The following is a 16160-nucleotide window of genomic DNA, read 5'->3' as shown; positions in this document are numbered from 1 at the left end:
TAATGTTATTATATTATATTTACAATGACTTTTTTTAGTCATTCAGATTTATTTCTGTCAAATAAGTGAATATATCATTATTAATAGCCATGTTGTTTTCTTATAAATACTTATTGTGAGTGATAATAATACAGTTACTAACCTCTGTAAATGCATCATTGATGGCTTTAAGTAAAGTGAAAACATAGGATGCAATTTTCCTAAAGCAAATGTTAAAGGGGCATTCCACCCATTTGAACATTGTTTTTTATTTAAAGTGGGTCATATATGTAGTCGAAATGTAAAATAAATTTTGAATTTGGTGCCTTCGTGACCGAGGAAAGACAAAAAATAACTTCAGGACGCATTTGTATAAAAGACAACAACTCCCACAATGCACCACATTGCACAGCTCTGCAAGCCACTCCCACTAATCCAGAAAGCGCATATCTGCCTATAAGAGAAATCACTCTTCCGTCTACAAGGCTAGCTACCACCAGAGCTTGAAATTCATTTCACACAAAATGTCTAATTAGTTGGCGAACTCATTAGTGCATTATTCCTCGTTTGTATTTCTTTCGAAAAGGTGAATTATTGCATGGTACCTGGATGTTCAGTCAGAACATATGCGGTGCGAAACTAGGATAGTTCACAACACAAACGTCCGTGTCCTCGTCTGATTCAGAGATTTCGTCCAGGAGAAATTGTCATCGTTGAAATTCTTTGCCGCAGACGGACTCTATCTCTGTGTTCGTAGCGGTTCGTAGTTGCATAGTGAGATCACCGGCGCCACCAGTCCACCCTAACTCGAGCCAGTCCGGGCTCCTCGTCCGCGGCAGGCAGGTCCTCTGCCTCGGCAGCTCTTCGCTATAATGTGGCTTGTAAAGGTAGCCACAAACACCTGATTCAAGCATCAGACTTCCGAAATCCTCTTCTTCTATATCATATTGAGCACTCTCCTCCGCTACTGTCATAACTTTACATCTGTCTCCACAGCGCCTGTTAGCTTAGCTTCAAACAAGATGGAGGATATTGCTTTCAGTTTCAGAGAGTAAAGTCCCACCCACTGATCTGTAATAGGTCTGTAGCGTGAGCGGGTCCCGCCCCCTGGGAAAGATGAGGAACGAGTGTCTGTAGTCTCAACAGAAATCCCCCCCTCTTACACTTCCTCCTACAATGACGCAAAATGACAATTTTTGCGTCATTGTAGGAGGAAGTGTAAGAGGTAAATAACGTATTTCTCCCGTCTCAGGGGAAAATGAGAGAGTGTTGCACGACCATTCAATAGTATGACTGGGTTTCTAACAATGCAAAGCTTAATGCAAATGGGTGGAGTGTCCCTTTAAGAAATCATGAAGATGTTATACATTTTAAGTTGTTTATTTGTAAATGTCATTAATGAACAATAATTCCTGTAATAAAATAATGAAAATGTTCAACAGAAATCATTAATACAAACAGTTGACTTTTTTTCTTTAAAGTTACATACTAGCAAAACACTGCAACAATATTTTTTAAAGTATAATTCCAAACTGCTATAAGCAATACCATGCATATAGCTGAGGAGATATAGATTTCAACAAATCAAATTTACCATTCATGACCTCTAATGCAAACATTAGCCATTAAAGACATAATAGATAACTAATACAGGTACAGCAAACAAGTGTCTCTGGAACTATTTGATATTTGATCATTTATAAATCGGTGTATAATGGATTATGAGTATGCACATTGAGAAAGCAAATGCATGACTTATAAGCAATTATAAAAAATAATATAAATGTAACTATAACTGTTCTTATAATGCCGTATAGGTCTTAATGAGTCTTTATAAATATATTTAAAGAATAGCAATACTTAATTATAAATAAGTATAAATGGGGCTATAATTCATTATAAGCATGGTCTAGAAAGTGTTACCGTGTTTCATTCCAGAACTACAGTATGTGCCTCAGTGAAGTCATTCGCATGTAGATATCTTTGATGTTAGCGTGTCTGTATTTGTGATCAGTGTGTATTGTATTTGTGAACAGTGATCTGGTGTATTGTGGCGTTTATGACAACGCCCTGGATAATGACAACTACAACTGTGCGAAAGGATTCAATTATCACCAAGGACCTGTAAGTATATTTTTGAATTATCTTAGATGTGAGAGATTTCTTTTGTTTTGTTTTTTTAAACCATGCACATTTAATCATTCGTTTTCAGGAATGGCTGTGGCCAATCGGATACTTCTTACGAGCCAAACTTTATTTCGCTAAGAAAATGGGCCAAGAGAAGTACAACGAAAGTGTGTACCTGGTGAAGAATGTTCTGTCTAGACTTTATACCCATTTAGAAAGGTATTGCAGATCTCACACACAAACAAAAATGGTTGTATTTCTTGTGGAATTGTTGGAATCTACAGGAGATTGAGTTAAATAATTAAGTATTTGAGTCATTTGCACAGTATACAGCAGCTCATATCTGTTGTCTTTGTTCTAGATCACCTTGGAAGGGTTTACCTGAGCTGACCAATGAAAACGGACAGTACTGCCCATTCAGTTGTGAAACACAGGCCTGGTCTATCGCCACTGTTCTGGAGGCCCTTTATGATCTATGATTATGTCAAGGACCTTGAAGATCTTATGTACTACTTGCCACCTAACTGAGAAGTTCAAAGGACATTATTTTACATTCACAACCTTGTCCAGACACAAATGTGTGCTGCTACTGTTACTACTTTAGTGTTTGGAAGATATTGGAAATACTTTATATGTTGATTGTGCCAACTCATTTTAGAGAGCTTTTTGTCATGTTTACTACCAGCATATTCAGATTGGGTTTGTTGGTTAAGAGACAGATTTATGCCCATTTGTGATTTATTAAAACACATCTGATGATCCCTCAAGACAAAGAATAGATTCCTTATCTCGAAATAGAACTGGTCCTTTACTTCATGGTTTACTTCATCGGCAATATGGGCGGTCTTTTCCAAGGGCAACAAAAGCTTGTTCTGCTTTCATGAACACAACAAACTACTTCATCATAAGATGACATACATATTTTAGTCTCACTCATGCATTACAGAGCAGATACACCACAGTTTCATGAGTTATTTTTAATCTCAGCTTTGAACTAATATAAGAGCTTAGTAAAACAATCCATGTTCAGTGTAATTTTAACTCTCTATGGTACAATGTTGGCTTTGTAACCTTGATCTTTCTTCCCTTTCTTGCTATTCAGAAACAAATATATAACACATTGTATGGTTAGAATTGTAAAGTCATTTCTGTTTCCTGGGTCTCCCTTACATGGAAAATACATGCTGATTTAGAAATTCAAAGATTTCTGTACATTTCTTCTGCATCTGATTTCCCCCATACGTCTTAGACATTGAAAGATCAATTTTGTCTAAACTACAGTAGTTTTAAAGAAATTGAGAAAACATACTATACTATATACAATATTTACACATTGGAATTACAGTAATGCAATTTCACTGGCAATTTCTATCAATTACAATAGCATCAGTTATATTATTGCTGTTAAACTTGTGCTTTGTTTAATGGAAAGGACATAAAGAGGAGTGATTCTTCTTTATAGAACAATACTGAAGAATAAATAATGATTCATTCAACTTTTAGGAGTTTCAAATGTATGAATGTATCAATCTTCGAAAATGCTGCATTATATTGCATCATTACAACATAAGATATGGAACAGTGGATCTTAACTGGGACATAACATAAATTTATATAATTTATAACATGAATTATAACATATAGTTTGTTATAAAACAGCATTGTTTTATTTAAATAATTTTTTGTTTACCATGTATTCTTCGAACAGTTAGAGGCCAGACAAGTTCTGCATCTGGAGAACTTAAGAAAACAATCTAGTTACTTTCTTTTTTTTTCTTCTTTAAAAAAAAATCTTAAGATTAATCATGATTAACAATTTTAACCCTTGTGTGTCCTTACGGACATTGGACATTTTTCAGTTTTGTTTTTTTGATCATTTTGCCTGTGTTAATGCCAACTGCATACATTTTGGCACAAGTGTGTATTTTTATTGGAATTTTATTATTTCACCCCATTTCCTTTAATGAATCTATTTTACACTTACACTCAGGACCTTAAAGACAAAATTGTCCCCATTGAAACCCACAGGTAGTATTGAGGCAACATGCATTGTATATTTATTTAAGTAGCCTATGATTTAAATGAGTTCATGAGAAACTCAGGATTTTTTTTTTTTTTTTTTTTTTTTAATACAAGAAATGTTTTACAATATTGCAAACATACATTTCTTAGAAATATAGAACATTTCAAAAAATGCATATATTAAACAGTTGAAGTAAATTTTGCACAATCATAGAACACCAAAAGGAAAAGAAAAAAAAAGGAGAAAAAAAATTATAAAAAAAAATAAAACATCAAAGTAAATCATGGTACATGAAAGACCTCATCATATTTTTTCAGAAAAGACGTACATTTTCTATTATCAATTGTTCTTAATGATTTGATTAAATATTTCACTTCACAAAGGAAATCAATAAAAGTAGGAATTTTCTTAAGAAACCTTTACTTGTGAAAGTAAAATTTTGCCACAAGGATAAGGAAGTTAACAGTAGATTCTAAAGATTTGTTTGGGCTTTCAAAAAGACAAATTACATCCTTTATGCATAGATTACTGATCATATTAACTTTAGAAAAACAGTAAGAGCTTAAATCATTCCAGAAAATTGAAGTAACATTACAAGAAAAAAACAAATGACAGATGTCTTCAACTTCATTATTACAGAAGGTGCATACCTCATCTAAATCACAGTATTTGGACAAAAGTGCGTTACATGAGAAACTCAGGATCTCATGGTCGCCCACTGTTGCATTACATCATCATTTACCTATCCAGGTAAAGCCCTGCCCACAATGACTTTACACTATTTGCAGAGAAGAAGTGGCTGCAGTCTTGAGCGCGAGCACACAGCCACACACACACACACACACACACGGTTTCAGCCAAAACAAAAACAAAAACAACAATACCCTCGCTCGCCAAATTTCCCGAAGGTTGTTGTTTTTATCCATTTATTTTATTTCTCTCTTCTCTTCCCCGTCGCTGTTTATTGATACTCTCGACAATGACTTTATTACTTATAGTGAGTTTTTAAATCTCCTCAGATGTTCCTGTATGTTCTCCTGGCGTGTGTTGGGATCGTGCAGTGTTATTCTAATGGACAGGTCAGCCGATCGTGTGGATCTTTGATGCCTGATCACGGGACTAACGCTCAGACCAGCAGTTCTCCGTTCACCGTTACTGCTGGCAAGACCACCTTTAAAGAGGGAGATGAAATCACAGGTGAGGCTGCTCTTCTGCAACTGCTATGAGTTGTGTAGGACATGCTTAGCATTTACAAGCTTGTACAGCTTTTAGGGGATTCATATGTTGAGTGTTAATGAACAGTTTTATTTTATTTTGTACACCGTAAATATGTGTTATAGTATGAAATTAAGGAACTTAATTGGCATACTTCTATTTGTGTTATTTCATAGTTTTGATGTAGTGTATACTGTACTCTTTATAAAATATAATATATAGTCTACTAGACTACTTACTAAGTATAGGCCTACTATTGTATATTTAGCCTGACAAATTAAAAAAAAAAAAATTATTAAACCAGAATTTGTTATATTTCAGACATTAAATAAATACTTGACCCCTGAATGCTGTTTGAGCAATCAGAATCAATTTCAGAGCCTTAATAAATAAATAATATACAACATTTATAACACTTACAATAACATTTGAATTGTTAACTTTTGTTAACTGCATTACTTAAATCGCCTAATGCATTCATACTATAATTATACTATACTATACTATACTATACTATAGTTATCGTATCATAATCATACATCAGTTTATCAATGCTAGTTCAGGGTCTGTCTGTATCTAAGGAAATTCCACTGAACTGTTTCTTCTTTCTCAGTAACTCTAAGAGCACAATCAGGAGATTCTTTTGAAGGGTTTATGTTACAAGCAAATCTAGTTGGATCGGTAAATCCCATTGGCACTTTTACTGTGACGGACAGTGGAGCACAGGTCCTCTCCTGCGATAGTGTGGCTGTGAGTTTTTCTACATTGTATTTTTATTACATTACTTGCTTCCATTACTAATAATCATAAACTAGTATGGGATGACATTGATGTATTTTTTTTGTTTTAAAAATAACAGCATTGACATTATTATATTATATTATATTATATTATATTATATTATATTATATTATATTATATTATATTATATTATATTATATTATCCAGAATAGAGCTGTTTCTCACAAAACAAGCTCTGGAAAAACGTCAATGGAAGCGAAATGGACGGCCCCTACATCTGGACAGCTTGGCAATATAGAGTTCAGGTATACATTTTCCTGTGTCATTAACCCTGGAGAACCCACGGGGTCAAATTTGGCCGCTGTTAATTGCTGCTACCCAAAATAAAAATAAAAAAAAAAATTGTCAAATTTAACTTCAAAAACCCAGAGTGCCACTTCTGACCCCTGCATAGAGACACCTAGTGGATGAATATTGAACTCACAAGTGCCAGAGTGGTAGTAACATGATGGCTGACCACATGCTGTTTTGTTGAGCTGGAAACCTACCCAAACAAAATCGTGTTCTCAGCAAACCAGCTGTTGGTAAAATTGTGTATTTTTTGTTAATCTATTAAGTATTAGCTTGCAGAATGCCTAGAAGTACGTTTTATATTATTTTTGGATAAATTAGTGACTCTGAGCTAGTTCAAAAAACGATGGGCCAAAAATGACCCTCTGGGTGTATGGGGTAAAAAAATGTTGGGTCAAAAATGACCCTTTGGTTCTTTGAGTGACTTTGATGGAGAATGGTAACAGTCCTGTCTTTGGCTAAAGCATTGAAATAATTTCATTTGTATAATATATTTTAATAAGTTACCTCAGTAGTACAGGGCCAGATACTAATAAAGTAGTATATCTTTTCAGGGAGTATGGCGTATGAGCAAGGACCTCAAAACTGAAATGCACTGTGAAAAATGTGCAGTTCCTCTCTGCATCAACAAAAAAAGAAATTGTTTCAAAGACTACCACAATGTCTAGTGTGAGTTCCTCTCTCTAGCAGTACAGATTTTTGGATAAGCAAAGACCCATGGTGTTAGTTTTTTTCAGTCGTGATTTTGGCCTTGTGTTCGTTTCCATTGGCCACATTTGGAATCCAGTTCTAACATGCAACAAATAAAGCAAAAAAAAAAAAAAAAACATTGTTAAATGTAGCAGTGTGGTTGACTGATTATTTTCCTAAATTTAAAATAGTTTGCATTGACAATGTTTGTTATTGTGATTCTTTGAAATTATACGCCTAAAGCCCAATGGGTCAAATTTGGCCCTAATCCTAAATTAGGGAATAAAGGGTTAAAATTGAAAAAGTGGATATTTTGGTGTTCAGTGAACTTACAACAGTAATTTAATGCATAGTTCATAATTTTCCAAAGAAAAAAAGGGTTATTGGGTTCTCCAGGGTTAAATGTATTGATTTACAATTTGTATGATGGTATTACTTAGTGTGATTTTTAATGGATTTTTTTTTCAGAGCAACATTTGTTAGAAGTAAAATAAACTTTTGGGTTGGTGTCAAGAGCTCTGCTGTTGTGTATAATGGTGCAGGAACAACTGCTACTGTAGCTCCGACTGTAAGTTTAACACCTACACATACAAAATCATGAAATCTGTCGATCTGTTCTCGTATGTTGTTTTATATTCAGCACAAATTGCTCTGTTCATTTCAGGTTCCATCAAACCCTGATTGTGGGAAAACCAAAGTCTGCTTCAGTCAGCCTAACAACTGTGACCCAACTACCAGCACAGCCTGTTACTTCATGGCAGTTCAGACATCATCTAACCAATCTGAAATGACCATCGAAATGTTTGGCCAGTCTGATGGATATGTCGCCATTGGGTTTTCAGATGACCAGAGAATGGTACATGCTCTTATACTTGCTCATGAGATATCAGCAGGCCCAAATGGAATCTGCAGACCTTTTCTACTTAATTTGTCTAAAAACATTTAACAAACAAACCTTCATGAAATCTGGAATGTGTAGAACTTTGGGAGTGATGGGTGTGGGACTGGATGTCTGTTATGTTTCCATACACTGTAAGTCGGTGTCACCATTTTGGACATATCATATTTCACCTGAAACATGAGATCTATCTGCTGAATCTTTTCTGGAGGACTACCTCTGTCAGCACTGACTCATTATTGTGCAATTCTCAACAAACATCAACAAAACCCATGTGTGATTTTGTTTTTCCAGGGACAATGAGACAACATTATGTTCCTATGAGTTTAAGAAGTATTTTGTTTGTATTTCCAGGGCAATGACGACATCTACATTTGTACAAAGAACAGCGCTGGCGTCCTCCAAGTGCAACACGCTTATTCCACAGGAAGAGATACTCCAAATATTCTCGCACTGGTACAGTTCGCTTCCATTCCTCTAGTGTGCCACCATTTCTAACTGTTGTTTCATAAAATATCATCACTCACATACATATTCTACATTATTTACAGGGGAATGTGACTAATATCAAGACAGGGTTGACGAATGGAAATATCAATTGTTCTTTTACTTCTCGTAATGCCATTAGCACAGGAAGTAGAGCAACGTCCACTAGCCAGTACTTCCTCATGATTGCTTCCGGACCCTCCAGTCAAGGTCAGTGGTTTATCCAGCCTGATTTAAAATGTATATGTTGTGTAAAATCAAAGATTTGAACAAAAACTGTCAAATGTAATGCAGTGTTATTTTAGTATAATTCTATACTATTATAGTATTTATTAATCATTTCACTTTTATTTTATATTTTCCATTTCATTTTTAAATTTGATGTGCTTTTGTAATTTTATTAGTTTTTTAAATTTTTCTTTGGCTTTATTTTTATATGGTAACACTTTAATTTAGGGTTTCACTATTAACTAGTTGCTTATTAGCATGCATATTACTAGGATACTGGCTGTTTATTAGTACTTATAAAGCACATATTAATGACTTATTCTTCATGAACACAATTCTACATCCCTAATCCTACCCAATACCTAAACGTTACAACTACTATTAATAAGCAGCAAAAGTCATAGTTAATAGTTAGTTAATAGTGAGAATTGGACCTTAATCTAAAGTGTGACCTTTTATTTTATTTATTTGAGTAATTTTCAGTAATTGTAGCTCTTATTTCAGTTGCCAATGCAACATTTCTAATTTTCATTTTTCATCTAATATTTATATTTTATTTTAGTTCAGCTTTAAAGAAAGGAAAATTATTTTTAAAAGTTATTTTAAAACAATAACAACACTGATGTAATGCTTTCATTCTGCTTTAATGTACCAAATTCATTTGTGGGGCTGGTCCACATAAAAATGAAGATTGTCATCCTATATTCACCCTCATGTTGTTTCAAACTCGAAGGACTTTTGTTCTTCCATGAAACACAAATCAAGATATTTAGCAGAATTCGCAGGTAGGATTTTCAGTGAATAACAAAAATTCCTCACAGAAAGCTGTCAGAAGACTGGTGCACAAGACACTTTTATGCTAATCTTCTGGTACTTTTTTGAGCTTGACTGTCTCTAGTCAACGTATGCTTTCATTGTATGCACAAGAGTGGCATAAACATCTTCTATTGTGTTTTCTGGGAGAAAAGAAAGTCAGTGGTTTGGAACAGCATGATGGAGAGTAAATGACGAAAGCATCTCATGTCCTTTAACTGAAGAATTACCTTCATTTGTAGGTAACATCCAGTTTCACACAAACCAATACGTCAGTAGCACCAAGGCTGATTTACTGAATCCATCCCTGGTCACCACAAGCGATGAAGAATTCCCTGCAATCGTTAAAGCCCATGGTGAGTACATCATGAAACACATTGGATCCACATTAGAGCCTCACATCAGTGTTACTGTGGTCCTAATGCTGCTGATCTGGTTCAGGTGCCCTGATGTTAATCGCCTGGATGACCACGGGCAGTTTAGGGATGATGATAGCACGCTATTTAAAGGGAGTTGGCAAGGGCCAAGGTTTAGGTGGTAAAGATTTCTGGTTTCTGGTAAGTTTTTATCTGTTTCTACATTGGTTGCCATATTAATCACCTACACAATCATCAACAATGCCAAGAGGCAAAAAATTCACATTTTACCCATAATTCAAATCGCATGTGGATTTATGTGTATGCATTTTGCTTTTATCCAACTGCATGCAAGGTATCTTTTTTTTTAAGCTCATGCATTCCCTGGGAATCAAACCCATGACCTTGGCGTTGTTAGCACCGTGCTCAACTCTTGGACCTATTATGCACTTTTTCAAAGTCTTGATTTTGGTGTCTACTAGAACAGGTTTTAATTTCATATTTTAAATTGTTGCAGCAGTGTTCTCTGATTGGTCACCTGGACCAGTGTGTTGTGATTGGTCAACAACATCTAGCGTGTTTCGGTAATGTCACACCCATTACCATAACAGCGAGTTTCAACACGGTACTACCAAAACTTGACCAGGCCTCGCCCTTTTTTTTTTTGTGTGACTTTTTTGTTCCCAGGAGAAAACTCAAGACTACAATCGAGGCGTTACAGGGAGTTCAGAATCAGTGCGCACTGATGTAGAGAATAACTCCTTTTGGAGTGACTTTTTCATTCTCAAACAGCAACATTACACACTAAAGAAAGTTGAAAAAGTTAAAAAAGCGTTTAAAAAATCAGTTTGTAAAAATATGGATTTTGGATTTTCATCTTTTGCTGTTTAGACTATATAAAAAAAAAAAAAAAAAACGAAACAACGCCAGTGCCCTGCCTTTATCTAACTCGTCATCTCATTTGCAAAGTAAATTACGTCATGTTGACATATCTGTTTCATCAGCATGATAGTGGGAAAAATTCTTTGATAAATGCTTTGCAGTAATACGTATGTGTGCAGTCAGTGCAAGCAAGATAAGATAAGAAGTCATGGTGTGTGAACATCACTTGCCATTAACAATCTTTATTGCATTATATAACACTTAACAGTTTACAGCAATATTACTTTTATACAAACGATCTATAAATGCATAGATAATATTGAGTAACTTGTGTTTCAGCACAACATCAGCACTCTAAAATCTGATTCATCTATTTTAATAAATTTTTATTTTGAATGCTTTCCTGTTCCAAACAGTAGAGCGCTGGCGCTTGCAACGCCAAGGTCATGGGTTCGATTCCCAGGTAAAGCAAGAACTGATAAGAATGTAAATGTGTACCTTGAAATGCAATGTAAGTCGCTTTGGATAAAAGCGTCTGCCAAATGCATAAATGTAAAATGTAATGTTATTGAATGTACATAGACTGATTTTATGCATTATGTAATGCTGTTAAAAACATACAGTAAGTTTAACCAAATGATTGAAAATAACTAAATATGATTTGTTTGCTGTTCCACAGGCCCACGTGTCTCTGATGATCCTGTCGGTCATAGCCACAGCCATTGCATTTATACTGGTGTTTTCTTATGCGCAGGATTGGGCTGGGGTAAATGACCACACACAAATTTTACACACACAATAACACACACATACACACACACACACACAAGTTCATTTTTTTATGTTTTTGAAAGTGTCTTATGCTCACCAAGGCTGCGTTTATTTGATAAAAAAATACAGTAAAAACAGCAAAATTGTGAAATATTATTATAATTTAAAAAAACTATTTTCTATATTAATATTTTTTCAAATGTAATTTATTTCTGTAGTACAAAGCTGAATTTTCAACATAATTTCTCCAGTCTTCAGAGTGACACGATCCTTTAGAAATCACTCTAATATGCTGATTTGCTGCTGAGCCAAATTGTTATAGGTATAGTGGAATATATATACTATAGCAACCACAGCAACATGATGACACACACTATTGTTCAGTGTTCAGTAAATGAAATAATATTAAATTCGAATAATTGGCAGTAAAAACATGCAGTGAAAACACTTCCACACAGTTACAGTATATAAAGACATTGTGTTTTAAACTGATGTTTGAAGTGGTGTTTTGTGCTGACGTACTGTGATCTGTGTGTGTAGGGAGCTCATCCTGTCCTGGGCTGTTTGGTGATGATCCTCAGTCTCATTCAGCCCATAGTCGCTGCTTTCCGCTGTGAGCCGCAGGATGAGCGGTGAGAAACTTCACTTCTCTTATGCGACATGGAAAGGCGAGGGGTCACGCATTATTATTAATCTAATGGTTTTCTTTGCAGGAGGTTTATTTTCAACTGGGCCCATTCCTTTATTGCTTTAGCTATCAAAGCCCTCGCAGGTATGACAACAACTTTATTATCTTCATCAACATCTTCCATTTCCTCAGATGAAAACAATATCTCTTTTTATTCTGTGACAGTTGCTGCAATTTTCACTGGTCTGGAGCTGTTTGAAGAATATAAGACGGATGGATGGATGTTGAAAGTTATGGGAGGTTTTATTACCTGGGAGGCCCTGACGTACATTCTTCAAGATCTTAACTTTCGCGCCAAGAAAAAAGGTAACGCTGCATTCGCACTGGGAAAGTTACTTGAAAATACCAATGCTGTAATTTGAAAGAAGCATAACACAAATACTTATTTTTATTTATTTTATACACTACACTACCTTTTAAAAGTTTGAGGTTGGTAACATTTTTTGAAAGAAGTCTCTTATGCTCACCAAGGCTGCATTTATTTGATCAAAATTACAGTAAAAACAATAATATTGTGAAATATTATTACAATTTCAAATAACTGTTTTCTATTTTAATATAGTTTTAAAATGTAATTTATTCCTGTGATGCAAAGCTGAATTTTCAGCATCATCACTCCAGAATTCAGTGTCACATGATCCTTCAGAAATCATTCTAATATGCTGATTTGCAGCACAAGAAACATTTCTTATTATTATCAATGTTAAAAACAGTGCAATTCTTTGATGAATAGAACGTTCAAAAGAACAGCATTTATTTGACAACTGAAATTTACTGCCACTTTTGATAACTTTAATGTATCCTTGCTGAATAAAATTAATTTCTTTAAAAAAAGGAAATCTTACTGACCCCAAACTGTTTGAACAGTAGTGTATATTTATATTTGTACATCATCATATTATTATTATTGATTTCCACTTTTTCTTGGAATTACGCTTTTGGAAATTATTATCTGAAAATGTATTATTTAAACAATCCAATGCATAAAAGGTTTATTTCACCCTTGTCATTTTATTTTAGATTCTGATATTTTCAGCTGTGGATCGGTAAGTCCAACTTTAAGACATGTGGGCTTAGTCTCATTACAGTATATAGATAATTTAGTGGACTACATAAATAAAAGGTGATTTCATGTTTTAAAGTAATATGTTTGTTTTATTTTTGTTAGATGAAACCTGAAATAGTCCTGCTTCTGGTGTTTTTGTTGGGAAACCTGGCTTTCTTGATAGCACTTCTTGTTGGAATAGGCACTTCTTAAGTACACCCAATAGGCATCGGCCTTCCTCACTGGTTGAAGCAAGACACTATCATTGTACAAGTATAGTTGATATATATATATCATATGATCCCAGAAGTATCTCTACACATTTTTTTTTTTTTTTTTTTAGTTAATATTGCATTCTTTCTGTGCTAATACCAATTATAGATTCACCATTGTGCCTTTGAGTGTAATGAATGTAAGTGCGAGTTGCTGTTGGGAGACTGTTCTTGCAATAACTGTACTGTCAGTTGCTCACTGAGATGGAAGAACAATAGTGTAATCATCTCGGTCTCTAATTACAGAGGTCAGAAAACAAGTCATCCAAATGTGTTTTATTTTAAAACTTTACAAATGTTAATTAAAGCATTTAAGGAGAATATATTTTAACTAAGTGTTTTTATATATTTGTATGTATATATAGACATTATATTGTGATTGTAAGTGTAAGTGTACATGTCAACAGCTTTCATCCACTAGATGGCAGTGTCATGACAGGTATTTTTAAACAACTATGTGACATTTTGTTGTACAGGCTACTGAAGGAATAAATACGAACTCTCTGATATATTTTGATTAATAAATGAACCATTTTGTTTACTTTTTGGATTAATAATCGCTGATTTGCTCACGCTAAGATGTATGAATGAATGATGAATATTAACTGAATGACTAGTTAAACTGTATGATAGAAATCAGGAAAAGATCTTTTATAAACGTTGACAAGCCTTTTTATTTATTGTTTTATTGCATATTTAATTTAATAAAAATTAATTAAGTGTCTAAAGAGCACTTAAAATGATTTAAGCCTCTATTATGTGGCATATTTCTGAGTAAAACAGGATAAGAAAAAGAAAGAAAAGCAAGAAAAACAGAACTGGAAAAGATTTGAACCATTAGGAATAAAGTGTTAAAAGTGTCCTAAGACTTGATGACGTCAGCAAAAATAAAGATAATTTCAGAGGTGGAGAAATTTGTTACATTTTCATGAAAGATTATGAAAACAATTTAATTTGGAAAAACATGCACAGATGAATCGTTTGCATTAACAGCATAAATGTTTCAATTTTGAACAATTTATGCCTTCACTTTACCTCCCTGTCTTGATAAAACATTGCACAAAAAAGGGAAAGAAAACTCTTACAGTATGTGGGTGTTCATCTAGTCTTCGTCTTGTTCTGGTGTTGATTTAGCAGCTTGTGTGAAGTCAGCTGGTTGGCTTTTATCTTTTACAGTGTTGTGCCTCATGGTTCTTGCTGTTTCAGCACAAGCCTCCTGGTGTTTGGCTGGTAAACGTGGAGGACAGTCGTGGCACTGAGGAAACACGCAGGAAAAAAGCGCAGTACTAGCAGTCTGCTGTGTGCCCGATTCACAGGCCGACTGAGTCGGGGTCAGGGGCCGTCCTTTCAACTTGCTTTGATTCAGAGTCTCCTCTTTCAAAGTCACCACAACAATAATATTTCATATTGGTCACTTTCTCAGTTGCAAAAAAAGACTATTTTATGACAGTTTTGTGATATTATTGACTTCTGAATTGTCATTTTCAGGTAGGACGCAGTTGTCACACCAGTGTTATTTTAGTGTTATTTATATACTTTTATATATATATATATATATATATATATATATATATATATATATATTTAGCTTTTATTTTTACAGTAGCCTATGTTTTAATTTGTTTAATGTTTAGTAGTTTAATTTTTGTCATTTTTTTAATTCATTTATTTATTTCCAGTTAGTAATTTTTAGTGCTTCAACTTAAACTCATTAAGTTTAACTTTATTAACCTAGTTGAAATTTTACAGTTTCCTCGTCTTCTAGCGTTATATTTAACATAATAACCTGATACAAAATCTTGTGCTTTCTGATTTTTGCGTGATAAAAATAATTTGAAATAATTTATCACCAAACAAAAATAACGCATCTCAGTCTCCCGCACTTGAAAAGCGGTGGACGTGGTTAGGTAAGGTCAATTTTGAACTTTTGTGCACTATTTTTTTCCGTAAATTTCACAAAAACGACATGACGGAATATTGACAAAATTTAAAGGATATTTTCATCAACAGACAAAAACCTGTAAAAAAAAAGAACACTGCAAGCAGTGCATATCGTGTTATGAATATAGGCTATTGTATGGTATTGTATATTGTGGGTTAAGGTTAAGAGTCATCTGAGCTCATAGATGAGACTAAAATGAGTCGGCCTAAATGATCCGGTCAAGATAAACGTGCTTTGGTTTTTCATTAAATGGGAGCGGGTGATCATGCAGGATCTGGATTTGGAAGCACAGGCTGGACAGCAGTCAGACAAAGTGGGCGTTTGGTATATTTGGGACGTCGCACCCCAGCCTGAGGTAAACTAGCAGCCTTGACATCAATTGAAAAACCAGAGCGAAACTTTGGCCCTGCCGCATAAAACAAGACGTCAAAATACCACAAATTCTACAGGTAAATTATTTATCTTTACGCAATGGTTTGTTGGAGTTCCTCAATTCTCATTTGAATCCCTTACTGCTTTGAACTTGCCTTGATGATGCAGTGAACTGCAGAGTGAATCATGGGAGACTGTCTGAATGATGTTCATTAGCATGAAGGGTCAGTGATCCGGAGATGCCCTCAGCAGAACTGCCCCGGGCCCCGGGCCCCTGGATT

The 16160-nt window shown here is 34.5% G+C and overlaps 2 protein-coding genes across 3 annotated transcripts in view; both read left to right on the top strand.

Annotated features, from left to right (window-relative positions):
- Positions 1-3607, top strand: part of aglb (amylo-alpha-1, 6-glucosidase, 4-alpha-glucanotransferase b) — a 41248-nt gene extending 37641 nt beyond the window's left edge. For both annotated transcript variants that reach the window (XM_084103326.1, XM_084103325.1), the window contains exons 32-34: positions 2016-2103; positions 2192-2325; positions 2468-3607. In XM_084103326.1, the coding sequence (XP_083959452.1) occupies positions 2016-2103; positions 2192-2325; positions 2468-2585 (340 nt within the window). In that variant the 3' untranslated portion in view covers positions 2586-3607. The remainder of the gene's footprint in view (positions 1-2015; positions 2104-2191; positions 2326-2467) is intronic.
- Positions 3608-4904: 1297 nt separating this feature from the next.
- On the top strand, positions 4905-14473 carry LOC311074983 (putative ferric-chelate reductase 1). The gene is made up of 16 exons (XM_084102034.1): positions 4905-5037; positions 5149-5326; positions 5958-6094; positions 6293-6390; positions 7595-7694; positions 7791-7982; positions 8379-8480; positions 8576-8720; positions 9794-9907; positions 9993-10108; positions 11469-11555; positions 12101-12192; positions 12274-12332; positions 12414-12554; positions 13269-13294; positions 13417-14473. Exons 2-16 carry the CDS (start codon positions 5149-5151, stop codon positions 13504-13506), a joined length of 1677 nt encoding a protein of 558 aa, XP_083958160.1. The 5' UTR covers positions 4905-5037; the 3' UTR covers positions 13507-14473.
- Positions 14474-16160: the final 1687 nt, after the last annotated feature.

Source organism: Abramis brama (assembly GCF_963993115.1).
Source record: "Abramis brama genome assembly, chromosome: 24".
In the NCBI taxonomy this organism is placed as follows: Eukaryota; Metazoa; Chordata; class Actinopteri; order Cypriniformes; family Leuciscidae; genus Abramis; species Abramis brama.
This window is presented reverse-complemented; position numbering and strand designations above follow the sequence as displayed.

Bases quoted from the DNA above. Each gene is read 5' to 3' on its own strand.
- LOC311074983 (XM_084102034.1), top strand. From the start codon at position 5,149: ATGTTCCTGTATGTTCTCCTGGCGTGTGTTGGGATCGTGCAGTGTTAT. The intron at 9,908-9,992 runs GTGAGTACATCA...GATCTGGTTCAG, and splicing joins TGCAATCGTTAAAGCCCATG to GTGCCCTGATGTTAATCGCC. The intron at 12,333-12,413 runs GTATGACAACAA...ATTCTGTGACAG, and splicing joins AGCTATCAAAGCCCTCGCAG to TTGCTGCAATTTTCACTGGT.